Raw genomic sequence first — 18,153 nt, 5'->3', positions numbered from 1 at the left:
AGACACTTTGGTGGAGGGCTGTACAGCCTCCATTTATGATTCTATGATTCCAAAGGTGGCTTAGCATAAGGGATACTTTCTTTTATTAGTTATTGCATAGAATACAATATTACAGAGGCTCATCTGAAATAAAGGAAACATGAGGAGCCAGTTCAAATGCTGCTCACCGCACCACAGGAAGGAAGCAACTGAGGGTTGCAGCATTTTGTTAGGACTTGAGGATACAAGAATGGCTGAGTTGGGATTGTTTTCTTTAAAACAGGGGAGTGAGGGAAATTTAATTAAACTGTTTAAATTATGAGGCTTAGAGAAAGTAATCATTTAAGAAAATATGTCACTAATTATGGAATGATTAGAAGGAAGTGGAGGAAAGTATTTTTAAGAGAAAATAGGATTCTAGGATTCACAGGCAAAAGGATAACAGAAGAAGAATTTTAAAACTTGTTTGGACAAGAAATTAGCCTCTTGATTAAAGACGGGGCTGCTGAAATACAGATGGGATCAGCAGCAGAGTACAAGGATCTGTGTGGGGTATGGGAGGGCTTGGCTACTCTCAACATCAAGTTAAGGCGTCAACACCTCTCTCTGCAACTAGATCCTCGACATCCTGACCAACAGACTGCAATCAGTAAGGATAGGTAGTACCACCTCTGCCATTATTCTCAACACAAGTGCTCCACAAGGTTGTGTCCTCAGCCCCCTACTCTACTCCCTGTACACTTACAATTATGTTATCTGTTGTTTTATTTGCTGAAAAAGAAGAGTATGATCCAAGAAGAGAGACAATAGAGGAACTTTTTTACAGAATTAACTTCTAAGGAGACCCATGATGGGCAACCTTTACGGTAAATATAATAGGACCAGAAAGTAATATTCTTTATATTGGCAGCCCAATAGTAAAGCGTAAAATTGGGTAGGGCTAGTCTACCCATCTCTTTATTTCTTTTTAAGTAAACTTTACTTAAACGAGCTTGTTTATTATTCCAAATATAAGAGGTTAAAATTGAATCTAAAGAATCAAAGTAGGTCTTAGGAATAAAAATAGGTAAGGCCTGAAAAAGATATAAAAATTTAGGAAGAATCTTCATTTTAATCGAATTAATTCGGCCAATTAGGGATAAAGAAAGAGGGGACCATTTAGAAAGCGTCTTTTTCACATAATTCAATAAGGGGTTTAAGTTTTCTTTAAATAAATTCTTGAAGTTTTTAGTAATTGTTACACCTAGATATGTAAATTGACTTGTAACAACTTTGAACGGAAATTTGGCATTTGATGACATTAGGTCATTTAAAGGAAATAGCTCACTTTTATGTAGGTTCAGCTTATATCCTGAAAAAGAACTAAACTGGGAGATTAAAGAAAGAACCAAAGGTAAAGAAGTTTCAGTGTTAGAAATAAAAAGTAAAATATCATCAGCGTATAATGAAATTTTATGAGACATACCTTCCCTTAGTATACCAGAAATGTCCTTAGATTCTCGAAGTGCTATTGCTAAGGGTTCTATAGCTAAAGCAAAAAGTAAAGGACTAAGAGGACAACCTTGTCTAGTTCCCCGCTGTAATTTAAAGGGCTTAGAAATTTGGGAGTTAGTAATAACCTGAGCGGTAGGAGACAAGTAGATTAATTTAACCCAACGAATAAAATTAGGCCCAAAATTAAACTTTTCTAAGGTCTCAAAAAGATAATTCCACTCAATCCTATCAAAGGCTTTTTCTGCATCTTTTGGATGGTGAATATATCACATTCAATAACCGACGTATATTAAAACTGTACACTTACGAGTGTGTCACCATATTCTGCGCTAATTCCATCTATAAATTTGCAGATGATACCTCTGTAGTGGGTCAGAATAATGGAAGGAGATAGAGAGCTCAGTAACATGGTGCCATGACAACAACCTTTCCCCCAGTATCAGCCGAACAAAAGATCTGGTCATTGTTTTCAGGAAGATGGGCGGTGCATGTGCTCCTGTCTACGTCAATGGTGTTCAGGTTCAGAGAGTTGAGAGCTTCGAGTGAACATCACCAATAGCTTCTTCTGGTCCGGCCAAGAAAGCTCAGCAACACGTCTCCTTCGTCAGAAGGCGAAAAGAATTTGTTATGTCCCTGTCGACCCTCACCAATTTTCATTAATGCAGCATGGAAAGCATCCAATTTGGATGCATATCAACTTAGTATGGCAACTGTTCTGCATGTGACCCCAAAAAACTGCAGGGTTGTGGACAGAGAATAAACCAGTCTGCTCTCCATGAACTCTGTCTATACTTCTTATGGCCTCAGTAAAGCAGCCAGCACAATCAAAGACCTCACCCACTCTGAACATCTTCTCCTCTCCCTTCTCCCATCAGGCAGAAATTATACAAGCCTGAAACACGTACCACCAGGCTCAAGGACAGTTTCTATACAACTATTTTAAGACTATTAAATAGATCTCTAGTACAAGAAATTGGACTCTTAAGCTCACAATCTACCTTATGATCTTACACCTTACTGTTTACCTGCACTGCATTTTCTTTGTAGCTGTCACATTTTATTCTGCACTGGTTTTGTTTTTTCTCAATGATCAAACATAAATGAACAATATGCAAGAAAAGCTTTTGACTGAATTTTGGTACATGGGACAATAATAAATGAATTCCAGTTCTTAAAAAAAAACATCTGTGACCAAGAGTGCCTTTCTCTTTGGGTTGGCCCACCCTGACTTTGAGCAGCTTGTTCAATACGCACCATGGATCAAAATAGGGATCCCTTGGATAGTAAGGATTATAGTGTTGTCACAGGAATGAAATAACCTTCTCAACATAATAATATGTTCCTGCTAAAGCATAATATACCCCTAATCTGGGAAAAGGTCAACTAAATAAAACCAACAGAACTGGGCAGAATATTTTCAGGATCCCCAATTCAGCTTACCGGTTGGCGTCTTCGCTTTTCAATGTGCTTCTTTAACATCAGTTTCAAATCCTCATCGCCCAATTCAAGCTTAGCTGGAACATTAGAAATGAATGGTATTTAGCAATACCTGGCCCTTCACAATCAATCACATCACCAACTCTGCCCATGGCCATTTTTGGAATACACTGTTGAGGAGGCGATGGAGCCACACATTTCAAAAGAATTGAAGTATTTAAATGGCCAAGGCAAGGAAAGCTACAGATTGAAGGTGGGTATATTGGACCAGTGCAATGGTCAGTGGGAACAATGCAACAAAGGCCGAAGGGCTATACGACACCATGACACACACTCAGTAACTCTATCTCATTCAGACCAATTACCTAATACCACTACGTCCTCAGCACTCAGACAAACATTTCCTCGCCCACAGATACAATGACTTAACACAAGGCATGGAGAAAGTGAGGGTCAGCCAAGACTGCAGATGGGCTGGAATCGTGGAAATTGTGGAAGGCAGTGGGGAGGGTTTTGGTTCTTGGTGAGTGCAAGTGGGACTGGGCTTGTCCACATCGATAGTTGGCAATAACTGGCGGGCTGATTGAGAATGTCACGGGGCTGTGGCTAGTGCTGGGCTAGAAAGAAGGCTGAGGGCTGAAGCTGCTTTTGTACCTTCTCCAGGGTGGACAGTTAGCAGCACTGCACAGGATCTGCATGGGATTGGGCACAACTGTTGCCCTCTGTATAGAGTTACGCATCACTAAAAGAGCCCAAGGATAGTCTTTAAAAAAATACAAAATAACAGAAAATGAAACTCAAGCAACACCTGACACCTTGCACTGATACTCACCACAAAGACCAGCCTGGCTCTCTCACACTTTCAAACAGTCCCATTTCAAGAAATCAACGTATTCAGCAGGCATTAATGTGCAACAATCGCCTGAATCAAAAGCTCACGACTGACTGGATATTCTCAGGGAGAAGCAAAATGCCACATAGTACTTACTGACTGTCTTCATGTCCTGCGTGGAGAGAGTTGGTACAACTCTCAGAGCTATGCTGGGACTTGGGGGATGTGTAGGAGAACTGGGAAACCAGGAGCACATGTCTATAATACAAAGAAAGGTGACATATCAATACACCAAAGAACATTGTTAGATTACAACCTTATTATGATATAAATTCATAAATCAATGTTTCTAAACTGTTCAATATGAATGCATGCTCGGTGCGAGTTTGCACAACAGATGAGTTTTCAGTGGGAGGATTGTTTACATGATCAATGGGATTCAAAGTAAGTTGCCTGGCAACTGGCAGCTCTCATGAGTTGCTGACTGCAGTCATCACTGTCCAAAACTATCCTGATCTAATATTATGCCCCCGAATTGATAAACTGCCAGTGTCACATTCTTTATGTTCTGCAAAAGTAATGAGAATCTGTTCCTTTGCAACCAAGTGAAGATGATTGAAAACTTCAGCATGAAGCAGATCTAAGACACAAACACTTGTCTAATGCGCTGAATATTTTGATATTTCAACCAACATTCTGTATGAGGGAACGTGAACGTGAAGAAAACTTTAATAAGGTTCCATTAAATTGTCAAAGTAAGAGATTTGACGCTGAAATAAGAATTGGATAAAATAAGAATTGGAGACAACCTATGGGTGTGGAAAGAGTCTTGCTTTTGAAGGGAGAGAGGGCAAGGGTATGTGTTTAAACTGGCAGAACGTGGCTACGAGTGTTCCCCGAGATCTGCATGGAATCTCAGGATAAAGCTGCAAAGATGAAGGCTTAAAGTCTGGTATAAACTGGTTCTGTCAAGGAGAGATCCCATTAGTCTACCTCCCTGCTCCTTTCCTTTAAATTTTCCATTTACTTTCCTTAAATGTACAACTATAATTCCAATATCCTTTTCAAACCAGCTAATGAAATTGGAACTACCATCTTCTCCTTGCAGACCCCAATGCCAACTATATCCTCTTTCTCTCCCTCAGATGATCATTGTCCAGTGGCTCCCCACCAGGTCAGACTGTACTTATTCAGTACTATTCTTCTCTGCCCTGAGAAGGACCTGCAATGGCTCCTATCCCTCCATCATGTTGGTACTATATCTCCGTTAAGAATCTAACATTTGCCTCCCTCAAATTTCTTATCTATATTCTCCCCCTCGTGGTAAGATCCCAGCATTTTCTATACACACAGTGAAAATAACCTGCTCCACTTCTCCCTTTCCTCCCTCAAATATATTAAAACTGACAAGCGTACCCAAAATCCCTTTGGGATAAGCAAAGCTTTCCTCAAACTGGCCTTCACCTTCAATCTCCAGCTCTCAATTTTGAAGCTGAGACCAAGGTGTGGTCCCAGATCAGCCTACTCAGTCAGCCCATTCCCCATGGCATTCCAATTGCACATCTACCCAAATTCCCACCCACACCACCAACCTTTGTGTCATCAACAAACTTAGTACCTTACCCAGGCACAGAATGTGCAGGAAATGGAGGGATACAGACACCATGAAGGCAAAAGGGATTAGGTTAGATTGGCATTTGATTATCAACTTAATTAGTTCAGCACAACATGTGGGCCAAATGGGCCTGTTCCTGTGCTATACTGCTCTATGCACTGTACTGTAATCCTACCATTTCCATTCACACCCATGTTGTTAGTGTACATCAGAAGCAAGGGTGCCAGCACTGATATATATGCCACATCACCATATAGCAGACTTCTAATCAGAAAGACACCCTTTTGCCACTATCCACTGTCTCCTATCACCAAGCCAATTTAGGATCCAATTAGCCAGCTCACCTTGGATCCCATGTGTCTCAGCCTTCTGGTTCAGGCTATGCTGTGGATCCAAACTTCTTAGCATCTCCTCAAAAAAATTTAATGAAATGAGTGAGGCAGGATTTCCCCACATAAAGCCATGCTGGCTCTCTTTAATCAGTCCCTACCTTTCCAAATGAAAATAAATCGTAACCTTTAAGATTTTCTACAAGTGGGACCAGCCTGAAGTTACTTATGCTTCCCTCTTAAATGAAGGAGAACATTTGCTGTCCTCCTGGCACCTCACCTGCAGCAATCTCCTCCCTTGTTTCCCATTGCATTCTGGGACAGATCTCTTCTGGCCCTGGGAATTTATCAACCTTTTGTGTTCCAAGACCATCTCTTCAATACCATGCTCCAAATTATCCATGTGCCCCTTCCTGAACTCACTACCCTCCATGTCCTCCTTCTTGGTAAACACAGATTATTAGTATAGTTGGCCCTCCTTATCCGCAGGTTCCGCATGCGTGGATTCAGCCAACCGCGGATTGGGAAAACCCGGAAGTTCTCTCTCCAGCACTCGTTGTTTGAGCATTGTTCACTTCGCGTCTCGTTCGGTCGCTACTTTGTTTCTGTGAAAAAATGACTCCTAAAAAGCAATTAAGTGGTCAAAGCAATTCCTCAAAGGGTAAGAGGGAGTGTAAAGTGCTATCTCTCGCCGAGAAAGTAGAAATCTTAGATCTTTTGAAAAGTGGCATGTTGTTTGCCGAAGTGGTCCTCAGCCTCCACAGATCCCAACTTTAGTATTATTCAGCCTCCTCCAAAGCGTCCTTATTCCCTAAACAATACAGTGCAACAACTACTTACACTGTAATCTAGAGATGATTAAAAGTATTACTCATTGTTTGAGCATTGTTCACCTCGCGCCTCGTTCGTTCGCTACTTGTGTTGTGAGCAAGAGGAAGGAGCTTAAAGCTGGTAAGGGATGGCTGGCTAGCTATGTAAAGCGCTACAGCCTCAAGAACTTAAAGATCACGAGAGAATCGGGATCGGCTGATGCCAAGGCAGCATTAATGTTCCCAGAAGAGCTACAATGGTTGCGTCTGTACCGGACGTGTACAGACCTTTTTTTCTTGTCACTATTCCCTAAACAATACAGTATAACAACTATTTACATAACATTTCCATTGTATTAGGTATTATAAGTAATCTAGAGATGATTTAAAGTATACGGGAGGATGTGCGTAGGTTATATGCAAATACTAAGCCATTTTATATAAAGGGCTTGAGCATCCGCGGGGGGGTGGGGGGGTCCCGGAACCAACCCCCCGCAGATAAGGAGGGCCGACTGTATTAATTTAGGGCCTTACACATCACTAGGCTCCATACACAAAATCCTGTTTACCTTTTTGTTCCTGATAAACCAACAGTATGTCTTAGGACAAGGATTTTCATGGCTCCTTTCTACCCTTCAAATTTTCTTCTTAAATTCTCTCTTACATCTGCTATATTCCTTATGGGAAATGATTGGATAACTTGGGTCTATTTTCCTTGCAGCAAAGGATGCCAAGGGGAGACCTGATAGAAGTACAGTACTGTATTTGTCAATGTGGAGCAGAGAGCGAGTTTGTAAATCTGGTGGGAGCAAAAGATGTTGGGAATGGTGAAGGTGGAGCGCCACGGGAGGGGTGTCGGACAGGTGGTAGAGAAGGAGTGCTGGGGTGGGGGGTGGTGCTGGTTCAGACACGCCCAGTCCTGAAACACCAGGAAAGGTCATTTAATTCCAAACAATTGGTTTACTGATCATTCCAGAATGTCTCTCCGGTGCTTCCCACTCCCTCCCCTCTCCCTTCTTTCCAAACAATGATTCCCCTCTCCGTGCCTCCTTCCCAGTTTCAGTCCACAATAGAGACCCATATCAGAATCAGGTTTATCATCACTCACATATGCCATGAAATTTGTATTTTTTTTGCAACAGTGCAATACATAAAATTACTGCAGAACTATGCAAAGGTCTCAGGCATCCCGGTTATATATACTGCATGGATAGAATAGATAGTCAGAAACTTTTTCACATACAAGTGTCCCCCGTTTTTCGAAGGATTGCTTTACATCAACGTGCTGTTATGAAAGACCTACATTAGTTACCTGTTTTCGCTAACAGAAGGTGTTTTCACTGTTACGAAAAAAGGCAGCGCGCGTGCTGAGCAGCCAAGCTCCTCCCCCGGAACTGCATTCTAGCCGGCATTGCTTAAACATGTGCCTGTGAGCATCTGTGCTTTATGTCGATTTATTTTGTGTATCCGTTAGCAAGATGAGTTCTAAGGTATCGGAAAAGCCTAAAAGAGCTCATAAGGGTGTTACACTTGGTGTAAAACTAGACATAGTTAAGCATTTCGATCGTGGTGAGCAAACTAAGGACATAATGAGTTTGGCTAAGGGTTTGTGGAAGTTGACGAAGATGATGTTGAAGAGGTTTTGGCATCCCATGACCAAGAACTGAGAGATGAAGAGCTGATGAAGAGGAAAGGATAACAATCGAAACCAAACGCAGTAGCAAACAGCCCGAAAGTGAAGTCGTCCAGGAACTGAACGTGAAGCAATTGCGTGAGATTTTTGCTGCAATTGACAACTCTGCAATGATTGCAGAAAAGTATGACTTTAATTTTGAAAGGGTACGTAGGTTTAGGGCATATTTGCAGGATGGTTTGAGTGCACACAAAGAACTGTATGATAGAAAAATGCACGAGGCTAAGCAGTCAAGCATACAGTCGTTTTTCAAGCCTTCCACATCAGCTACAGCAGACGATGAACCTTGACCTTCGACATCAAGGCAGGCAGACATAGAAGATGACCTGCTTGTCCTGATGGAAACAGATGATGATGAGATGACACCCCAGTCTCCTCTACCTCCCACCACCCCAACCTCCGACAACTCAGCCTAACACACCATCATCAGTGTGCTTGCTGTCTTCCCGATTCCAGTAAGTGAAACTACACTGTAGATACATTATTTCTACTTCATATAGGTTGTGTATTTTTACGTGTTATTTGGTAGCTTTGTAGCTTAAAGGTTACTGGAAAGCGTGCTTCATCCAGGAGTGCTTGCACCATGTGTTTTTTGCCAAGAGCGCTTGCGTGAGATTTTCGCTGCGGTGGACAGTGCTGCAATAATTGTAGAAAAGTATTCCTACTTTATACAGGCTGTGTATTTATCAGACCATTCCTGCTTTTACTATATGTTACTGTTATTTTAGGTTTTATGTGTTATTTGGCATGATTTGGTAGGTTATTTTTTGGGTCTGCGAACACTCACAAATTTTTCCCATAAAAATAAATGGTAATTGTTTCTTCACTTTATGACATTCCAGCTTACGAACCATTTCATAGGAACACTCTACCTTCAAATAGCGGGGGAAACCTGTATCAGAGGTATTAAAAATTAAAAGTCACTATGGTTAAAGTGAGAAGTAGGAGATGTAAAAGGGATCTGAGGGGATTTTTTTCTTAAAGAGTGGTTGATATCTGAAAGATGTTGCGGGGGGGGGGGGGGGGGGAATGGTCGAATCAGAAGAAAATCATTTTATTTAAGAGACATTTAGACAGGCATTTAAATAGGCCAAGCATGGAACAATATGGACCACATCTCTGCTGCTTCAATTTGTTTCCTCATTTTACTAGATATTGTCCAACATTCTGAGCCATATAACTTAACTGGATAAACGTAACATTTCAATACTCTGACGCGGTTTGTCATGCCTAGTTTAGCATTGGTCAGTATACTCTTCATTCTCGTAAAGGTGTCTTTTGCCATCCCTATTCTTCTTTTGATGTCCATGTCACACCTGCCATCTGATGTCACCCAGCTTCCTAAGTAGCAAAGTTCTGTACTTGTTGGGGTTATTGTAGTGTGGCCAAAAGGTTGGCATGGGCATGGCAGGTTAAAGGACCCACTTCTGTGGTGGACAACACTGTGACTCTAAAACAGAGTCCAAAAGACAGTACAATACCAAATTGATCACTGCTTGGACCCATCTGGAGTGCAGTCATGGATACAGATGTTACTGCATAAATGGGGAGGGCAGCTTTACTGATTCAGGGATCCTATGCTCCTTTCACTGTCTGACTGGACCCATTCTGGATAACTTGCACTGAATCAGCCACAGGAATTCTAACCTTCCTCATCGGATGAAATGGTGTTATCCTCACACTCCTCCTTGACCTCTCGCAGGATCTTCTCATATCGGCTGCGTGCTCTTCTCTCCTCTTCTCGCTCTCCTTCACTGGAGGTTGCATGATACTTTCTCTTCAGTGCTAGGTGAGGGCCACTCTTTCTCGCCAGTTCCAGCAACTCCTGAAACATCAATGAACAGAGGTTGAACTGCAGATCTCAACACCTCACCTGAGACATCATCCTCAGTGGGTTCCAATTATCAGTGCTGCCTCACAACGAATTTTTTACCGACTCCTGTACACAGGTTCATTCTCTGGCTCTCCCAATCTCATTATCCAACAATGGACTTTCGTCCTTTCTCCCAATGGCCCAATCGCTCCCATCTCTGCTAACACCAGTGTCTTTCTCATGGTTAAAACAGTGGAATGTACAAATGCAAATGTCAGTATATTGCTTCTGAACACAAAGTCTGAGAAGTGGGCCAATAAGCTATACACACATTAATGACTGGTCTGTGGCCTGACTGATTTAGGTACCAAATTTTCAATAGGTACTGTACACATTTCAGCATGAATGTGCACTTAGCATTGGTACACTTAGAAACACCATAGTGGATCTGACATACCCAGTATGCACTGACACCATGAATCCAACCATCAGGACCCTTCTACTCCACTATATACCCTGGAATCTTCTTTATTTTCCACTGCTCCAGAGCATTTATTACGAAGTACGATATGGTCAGATCCCTTAAATGTTCGATTGTTTGTACAGTAATTACAGTTCATCCTCTGTGCCCAAGCACCAACACAATCCATTCAAGTCGTGGCAGCCTGCTTCAGCAGTCTGACCTTACCCACCCACACCGCATGGTCACTCCTACCTTTCGGGAGACGAGGATCTGTTTGAGCAGATTGTGAAAGTATTGCTGCTGGGAGTACAGGTAACGCTTATACTGTGATTTTATGCACAGCTGTCTGTACTTCACCACCTCTGGGTTAAAGTGACCATCTATGGATGAAAGAGAATCATCAGTAAAACAATTCCGTTAACTGTGTCCCCCCACACTGAATCTGATCAAATACCTTCCCCTTCAGTCTTATCCTATACAGCATCAATGGAAGAGACTTCTGGACTGATCTCATTCTACATGTCGCCAGTGTCTGAAATGCCTCTCCTATTCACTAAGAATGTGCAGAACTCCTTGGAAGGTATTCCATCTACTACAGAATCCGAAGTTCCAAATTATTTATTTTTCATTTACGCTATTTAGCGAAGCATGCCTTCCACGTTATGTAGCTGTAAGCTCACTAGATGCAGCAGTGATCATCTCTTTACCTCGGAATAACTTCTGAGCAAGGTGGAGAGGGTTTCCAAACCGGAAGTCTTCGCCATTGAAGAGCCCAATGATAATGTTGTCCTGCTGCTCCAGGTTGTTCTCAGCAAACTGTGGAAGAAACTTCCTCAAGTGTTCTCGCTGGGCCTGAGACAGGACCTCGTCCCAGGTTCTGCCACTTACCACCTCAAAGAAGATCTCAGGCTTTGGGAGAAGAGGTAAAATGTCAATTTTGGAGCTTGTCCTACAGTCAGAATGCCAGAAAGTTCCCTGCCAAACAGTTTTTTAAAAATATATTACTGATTTTCTGCAGAAAGAAATTTATTTAAAATTCTATACTCAGTGCCCATCTCCAGAGTGAGTTGAAAGGGTACAGCACAGAGTGCTAGATAGTTAAGACTCTCCCATCTACACTCCTGCAGTGAAATTTATTCATTTCTGTTTTCTAAACCAGCAATCTGCAAATGGATTTGACCTGGATACAGATCCTACCCAGTTTACAGCAAGATTCTGTTCCTGTGAACTGTTTATCACCCAGACAGCTCACAAGTTGGAAATGTGTCTGTGAACCGAAGTCCCACCCATAGAAAGTGCCTGGAGCCCTGCAACTGCCAGTAATTCCTTCTGAAATGCCTGGTGATATGATGGGCTGTAAATAATTCAGACATTCGTTAAGCTGGAGAAGACCTGCACTGAAAAGTTAGAAATTATACACTGTTATAAAACAGTAGTGGAGAGAGCGATAATATAACACAAGGGAAAAGACGGGGTAGTTCTAGGTGTAATAAGTGACAATTTTCACAATGACATGGCCTATCAAGTCTATGCCAGCTCTCAGAGCAAACTTATCTTTTCCATTCCACTGCTTGCTCACCCATCATCTATTCACTCACATGCCTAATGGCAGCCCCTAGCCTACCACCCACCTACACGATGGAAATTCACAACCGTCACAGAGCTGAACAATCCGCATGTTTAGGGATGTTGGGGGAATCCTGAGCATTTGAGGGAGACCTACCGTCACACGGAGAATCTGCTAAGTGTAGGGGTCAGAATTGAAAGCAGGCTGCTGCACCGAGTACAGGTTCACTCCGTCTCCCTCTGTGTTGTGGTGCTGATGCTCCTCTCACTACCACACTCCCTCACATCGAACCCTAACACTCAAAACACTGAGGGCTACAAGTCATAGTCTAGACTGTGCAGGCAGCAACATGCTTCTTACTTTCAAAACATCTTGAACTGTGTCATGAAGAAATCAATTCATTATCACCAGTTAAGTTATAACTGAAAGTTCTGCAAGCACGACAGTTTCCAGCTGTAAACTGATGACAAACAGGAAGGAACCTTTGGATTTAATGAGAGACAGTTTCTTTAAACCAAATCATTGGCTGAAGAAGGAGCCTCTATTTTTTGTGGCCAATTCTTGAGCCATGCCATGTAGATTTGATCAAGTGAAAGTAAACGTGACTATCTATTACAGAGTGCCTTTCAGAATCTCAGAGTAACCTTACAAATAAAAGTTTTGATGTGTGGTAACTGTAACAGAACAAGAAATATATCAGTTACCTTGTGTGCAGCAAGGCCACACAAATAGTAATACAGGTGTCCCCCGTTTTTCGAACGTTCGCTTTACATCAACTCACTGTTACGAAAGACCTACATTAGTTACCTGTTTTCGCTAACATAAGGTGTTTTCACTGTTACGAAAAAAGGCAGCGCGCGTGCTGAGCAGCCAAGCTCCTCCCCCGGAACTGCATTCTAGCCAGCATTGCTTAAACACGTGCCTGTGAGCATCTGTGCTTTATGTCGATTTATTTTGTGCATCCGTTAGCAAGATGAGTTCTAAGGCATCAGAAAAGCCTAAACGAGCGCATAAAGGTGTTACACTTAGCATAAAACTAGACATAATTAAGCGTTTCGATCGTGGTGAACGAAGTAAGGATATAGTGAGTTTGGCTAAGGGAAGTTGACGAAGATGATGTTAAAGAGGTTTTGGCATCCCATGACCAAGAACTGAGAGATGAAGAGCTGATGAAGAGGAAAGGATAAAAATTGAAGCCAAACACAATAGTGAACGGCCCGAAAGCGAAGTTGTCCAGGAACTGAACGTGATGCAATTGCGGGAGATTTTCGCTGCGATTGACAATGCTGCAATGATTGCAGGAAAGTATGACTTTAATTTTGAAAGGGTACGTAGGTTTAGGGCATATTTGCAGGATGGTTTGAGTGCTCACAAAGAACTGTATGATAGAAAAATGCACGAGGCAAAGCAGTCAAGCATACTGTCGTTTTTCAAGCCTTCCACATCAGCCACAGCAGACGATGAAACTCGACCTTCGACATTGAGGCAGGCAGACATAGAAGAAGGTGACCTGCCTGCCCTGATGGAAACAGACGACGATGAGAACACACCCCAGTCTCCTCTACCTCCCACCACCCCAACCTCCGACAACTCAGCCTAACACACCATCATCAGTGTCCTCGCTGTCATCCCAATACCAGTGAGTGAAACTACACTGTACATACATTATTTCTACTTTATATAGGCTGTGTATTTTTACGTGTTATTTGGTAGCTTCATAGCTTAAAGGTTACTAGAAAGAGTGCTTCTGCCGGGAGCACTTGTGCCATGTGTTTCTGCCGGGAGTGCTTGTGCCGTGTGGTTTTGCTGGGAGTGCTTGCGCCGTGTGCTTCTGCTGGGAGGGCTTGCGCCGTGTGTTCTTGCCGCGAGTGCTGCCGAGAGCGTTTGCATGAGATTTTCGCTGCGGTGGACGGTGCTGCAATAATTGCAGAAAAGTATTCCTACATTATATAGGCTGTGTATTTATCAGACCATTCCTGCTTTTACTATATGTTACTGTTATTTTAGGTTTTATGTGTTATTTGGCATGATTTGGTAGGTTATTTTTTGGGTCTGCGAACGCTCACAAATTTTTTCCATATAAATAAATGGTAATTGTTTCTTCACTTTACGACATTCCGGTTTACGAACCGTTTCATAGGAACGTTCTACCTTTGAATAGCGGGGGAAACCTGTATAATAACTTGGCGCAGTTCTAATGATAATGAACACATGGAGAACTCCCACATTCCCCCGAAATCATGACGTCTTCAGCTCAGGGCAAATGGTTACAGCTTTTGCTAGCTGAGCAAGTTCCCAGGTCTACTTCATTGGCCCAGTTATGCAGACTTTCTCGGCACCGTATTTAAATGCTGCCCTGGATTGTGCTTCTCCCTCTATATTCTCTCCTTCCATCTCTGAAATGCTCTTCTGCACTTCACTTTTAGGAGTCCACCACAATAATGCCACAATGATGCTCCACAGAGCGGGCTCACAACCACAAAAAGTTAAGAAAAGGCCAGAAACTGCTCCAGTGCGAGTACAGAGCATTCCTGGCTTGCAGAGTACTCACATCCTCTAACAGATCCTCTGGAAGGCTGACCCTGGTCCCTCCAAGCAAGCATTCTTCCATAATACCAGCACCATTCACCTCCCTGGTCGACCCCAATTCCAAGGGTTCTGTTAACATATTATCCAGACAATCCATCCTCCGTTATGCAATCTGAGGAAACAGAGGCGAGAAAGCAACATGTGAAGATAAATAGAGCCATGTTTGCATTGAAACATCTTTTCAGGGATCTGTAAATTGTTAAGCCCTGGTGAACAAAGGACTCCTTGAGCTGCTGCCTTTCCTGTTCTGTAACAGAAAGCATTCCTAGAGCCGAGGGTGCATTGAGAAAGGCCTTTCAGCCCAGAATGTACACTGGTGAGGTAATTGCTTTACACCTATCCTCTTGCTCTCTGACCGTAGCTTTTCCCCCTCTGTTTTACTGAATTGCTTTATGAAAGCCAGATTTTAATCTGCTTTAGATATTTGAATGAATTAGATACATGACCTTGCAATCAGTATTCCCAAAAAAAGCAACTGTTGCTCTAATCTAGCCCACACTTACCCAGCAAGCCAAAGTAGAAAGAAAGCTTCAAACTCTGCGCCCGCATTCTAGTTTTCCACCTTCCCTCGTGTCCAATTCTCTCCCTCATTCCCCTATCCCTGTTCCCTCCTTCTTCATTCTAATCCTCCTTGTCCTTCCACCCCACCATCTCTCATTTTCATCTCTCCCTCCCTCTCCATCATTTCCTTGCCCCCACCCGTCATTCTCTTTGCCCTTCACTCTTTCATTCCGTGTATCCACCCTTTTCTCCACATTTCTCTTCCTTCACTCCACCTCTTCCCTCAGTATCACAGATTCCCTCATTGCCCTATCCCTGTCTGCCTTCTTCCTTATCCATTCCTTCCATGAGCACAACTTCCCTCCACCTTACACCTGTCCTACTCTCCTCCTCTCATGCTCTTCACCACTCATTCCACTTCCCTCATTTCCATCCTCCCCTCAGAAATGTAGACAATGGGAGCAAGAGGACATTCAGCCCATTGAGCCTGCTCCACCTTTCCATAATGGCTGATTCTCCAGCTCTCTCCCCAAGCCCTCGATGCATTTTCTGTCCACAAATTGACCTGCGTCCTCCTCAAATTTATTCAACAATTTGGCCCTCACCATGTTTAGTGGTGGAGAATTCTATAGGTTCACAATCCTCTCAGTGTAGGAAATTCCCCTCAATCCTACATGTTTTCTTTCATATTCTGATTCCAGCCTCTGGCCAAGGGAAATGTTCTTCACACAGTTACTCTTTGTGATGGTCAGAATCAATTAGATTCCCTCCCATTCTTCCAACCTACAGTAACCACAAACCTGTCTCTCTTCAGGCAGCTGGGGAAACTTAGTATCGAGATTTGATTCATTCTAGAGACCAAACTGGACACAATACTACAGGAAAGATCTCACCAAGGCCTGTGTAATTGTCACAATCTCACCTAGCTTCTGTGTGTCGGCAAACTTAGAAATATCCAACATCTCAGCTGATTTAAGAGGAGAAATCATTAGAACCTGATGAGGTCCTAATGTATAATGTGTTTTCCAGGCTGCTGTGAGAGGAAGGAGATCACCTCGCAGTTGAGGTGCCAGATGACTGGAGGACAGCAAATATGATACCTTTATTCAAGGAGGGAAGCAGGAAAAAAGCAGTCATTACAGACTTGTGAGCTTTAATGTCAGTTGTAGGGAAGTTATTGGAAAAATTTCTGAGGGATGTGATTAATCTACATTTGGAAGAGCAGGGGCTAATCACTAATTGTCAGTATATGGGCTTGTTAAGGAAAGATCTAATCTGGTCAATTTGGCTGAATATTTCAAATGGATGGGTGAGGGTAATGTGCATAATGTAATCCATGGGGACTACAGTAAACCTTTGACCAGTTCCACATGGGAGACTAACCCATGAGGTCAGAGCCGAGAGGAGTGGAGGAGAGGGTTGCTTTAGTGACCAGTGTGTACTACAGGGGTCAGTGCTGGGAATCTTATTGTTTGTTGTTTATATAAAATTATCTGGACATGAATGCAGGAAGTATGACTAACAGGTTTGTGAATTACTCAAAATTCAGCGATTGTGAGGAAGGTAGTCACTGGCTACAGAATGATATCGACTAGTTAGTAAACTGGGCAAAATAATGACACATGTGAAGAAGGGGAGCGGAGTGATGATGGCGCTAAACAGCGACTCCTTTGCTTGCATCTTCGGAAACAGCTTTATTTCCATCTTTAATGTCTCTACTTTTCCCTTTCAGGGTTCTTTTGAAGACCCTGACCTGGAGTTACATACTGACTACTGTTCTTTGCAGGAATGGGACCCACTCTCGAGGTTTCAGGGCTTGTCTTTGGAAGCCTAGGATCTCAGGGCTCTGGAGACAAGTGGATCGAGGGTCGGTGCCACAACAGGAGACTGGTGTGTCGTCGGGGGAGTTGGAATATCTGCGGCTGTGTGCCCAGAGACTCGAGATCTTTGGGCACAGAGCTCGAGACTTTTAACATCGTAAATCAGTGAGTTGTTTACTATGTCTCCCCACTCGCTGTGAAACGGAGACATCTCTTTCTCCCTTATTAGGGAGAGAGAGAGCCTGTGGTATGTTGAATACCGGGTGAACGAGTAGTCTTTTGGGGTACTGCTGTGTCTTTACTGTTGCTTTGCTCACGCATAAGTGCCTGGTGGCGGGTGCCGATGCGCTTTTTTGCTGGTGGGAGGAGGGGGAATTGCTGCTTGCTGCCGCTTACACACAGGAGGGGAGAACTGGGGGTGGGACTTTGGGGTTCTAACATTTGACTGTCGTTCATCCTTTGGTGCACTCCTCTGTTTTTGTGGATGGTTGTGAAGAAAAGGCATTTAGGGATGTATATTGTATACATTTCTCTGACATTAAATGTACCCTTGAAACATGGAATTTAATGCAAGGTGATGCATTTGGGATGTCTAATAAACAATGAACAGTAGGGCCCTCAGAGTTAACCAGATGGATGCCGGTGCACAAGCCCAAGGATTCCTGAGGGTGGTAAGAAAGGCATAACGGACGCTTGCCTTCATTAGCTGGGGCATAGAATAAAAGAGCAGGAAGGTTATGTTACAACTTTATCAAACATTGGTTAGGCCACAGCTGGAGTACCATGTTCAGTTCGGATCACCATAGACTATAGGAAGCAGGAGCAGAGCACAGCATCGAGTTTTCTCGCAGGTCAGCGATGCTTCTTTAAAACGGAGAGCTTTGCAGGCGTTCGGACATTGCGGAAGCCCAATCAGTGGCTGGAGCAGAGCACAGCAAATGACATAAAAGCACAGAAGGGACAAGCGGAGCGGCCACTGTTGGGAGTAAGCTAGTGGTGAGAGTAGGAGCATCAGGGTTTGGCTCAAAAGAGGTAAGTTCCTGTTATGGTTCCATTTTTTTCTCTCTTACTGTACCTAGTGTAGTAAATTGCCGTTGTGTGTTCTTCATGCCGGATGTTAGAGTCCTGGGAATCCCAGGACTCCCAAGGAACTACATCTGCCTAAAGTGCATCCGACTTCAGCTCCTTGAAGACCATGTTAAGAATCTGAAG

General features: G+C 43.1%; 1 protein-coding gene across 6 annotated transcripts in view; it reads right to left on the bottom strand.

Moving 5' to 3' along the window:
- The window catches only part of nfrkb (nuclear factor related to kappaB binding protein), a 124,469-nt gene that overhangs the window by 100,920 nt on the left and 5,396 nt on the right, over positions 1–18,153 (bottom strand). For 4 of the 6 annotated variants that reach the window (XM_073029606.1, XM_073029608.1, XM_073029609.1 and 1 more), the window contains exons 2-7: positions 14,583–14,732; positions 11,172–11,373; positions 10,717–10,844; positions 9,836–10,013; positions 3,899–4,000; positions 2,914–2,987 (exon numbers count right to left, since the gene is read on the bottom strand). In XM_073029606.1, the coding sequence (XP_072885707.1) occupies positions 2,914–2,987; positions 3,899–4,000; positions 9,836–10,013; positions 10,717–10,844; positions 11,172–11,373; positions 14,583–14,717 (819 nt within the window). In that variant the 5' untranslated portion in view covers positions 14,718–14,732. The remainder of the gene's footprint in view (positions 1–2,913; positions 2,988–3,898; positions 4,001–9,835; positions 10,014–10,716; positions 10,845–11,171; positions 11,374–14,582; positions 14,733–18,153) is intronic. The other 2 variants (XM_073029610.1, XM_073029611.1) reach the window with 1 other exon arrangement.

The sequence above is a fragment of the Hemitrygon akajei genome, chromosome 26 (assembly GCF_048418815.1).
Source record: "Hemitrygon akajei chromosome 26, sHemAka1.3, whole genome shotgun sequence".
NCBI lineage: Eukaryota > Metazoa > Chordata > Chondrichthyes > Myliobatiformes > Dasyatidae > Hemitrygon > Hemitrygon akajei.
This window is presented reverse-complemented; position numbering and strand designations above follow the sequence as displayed.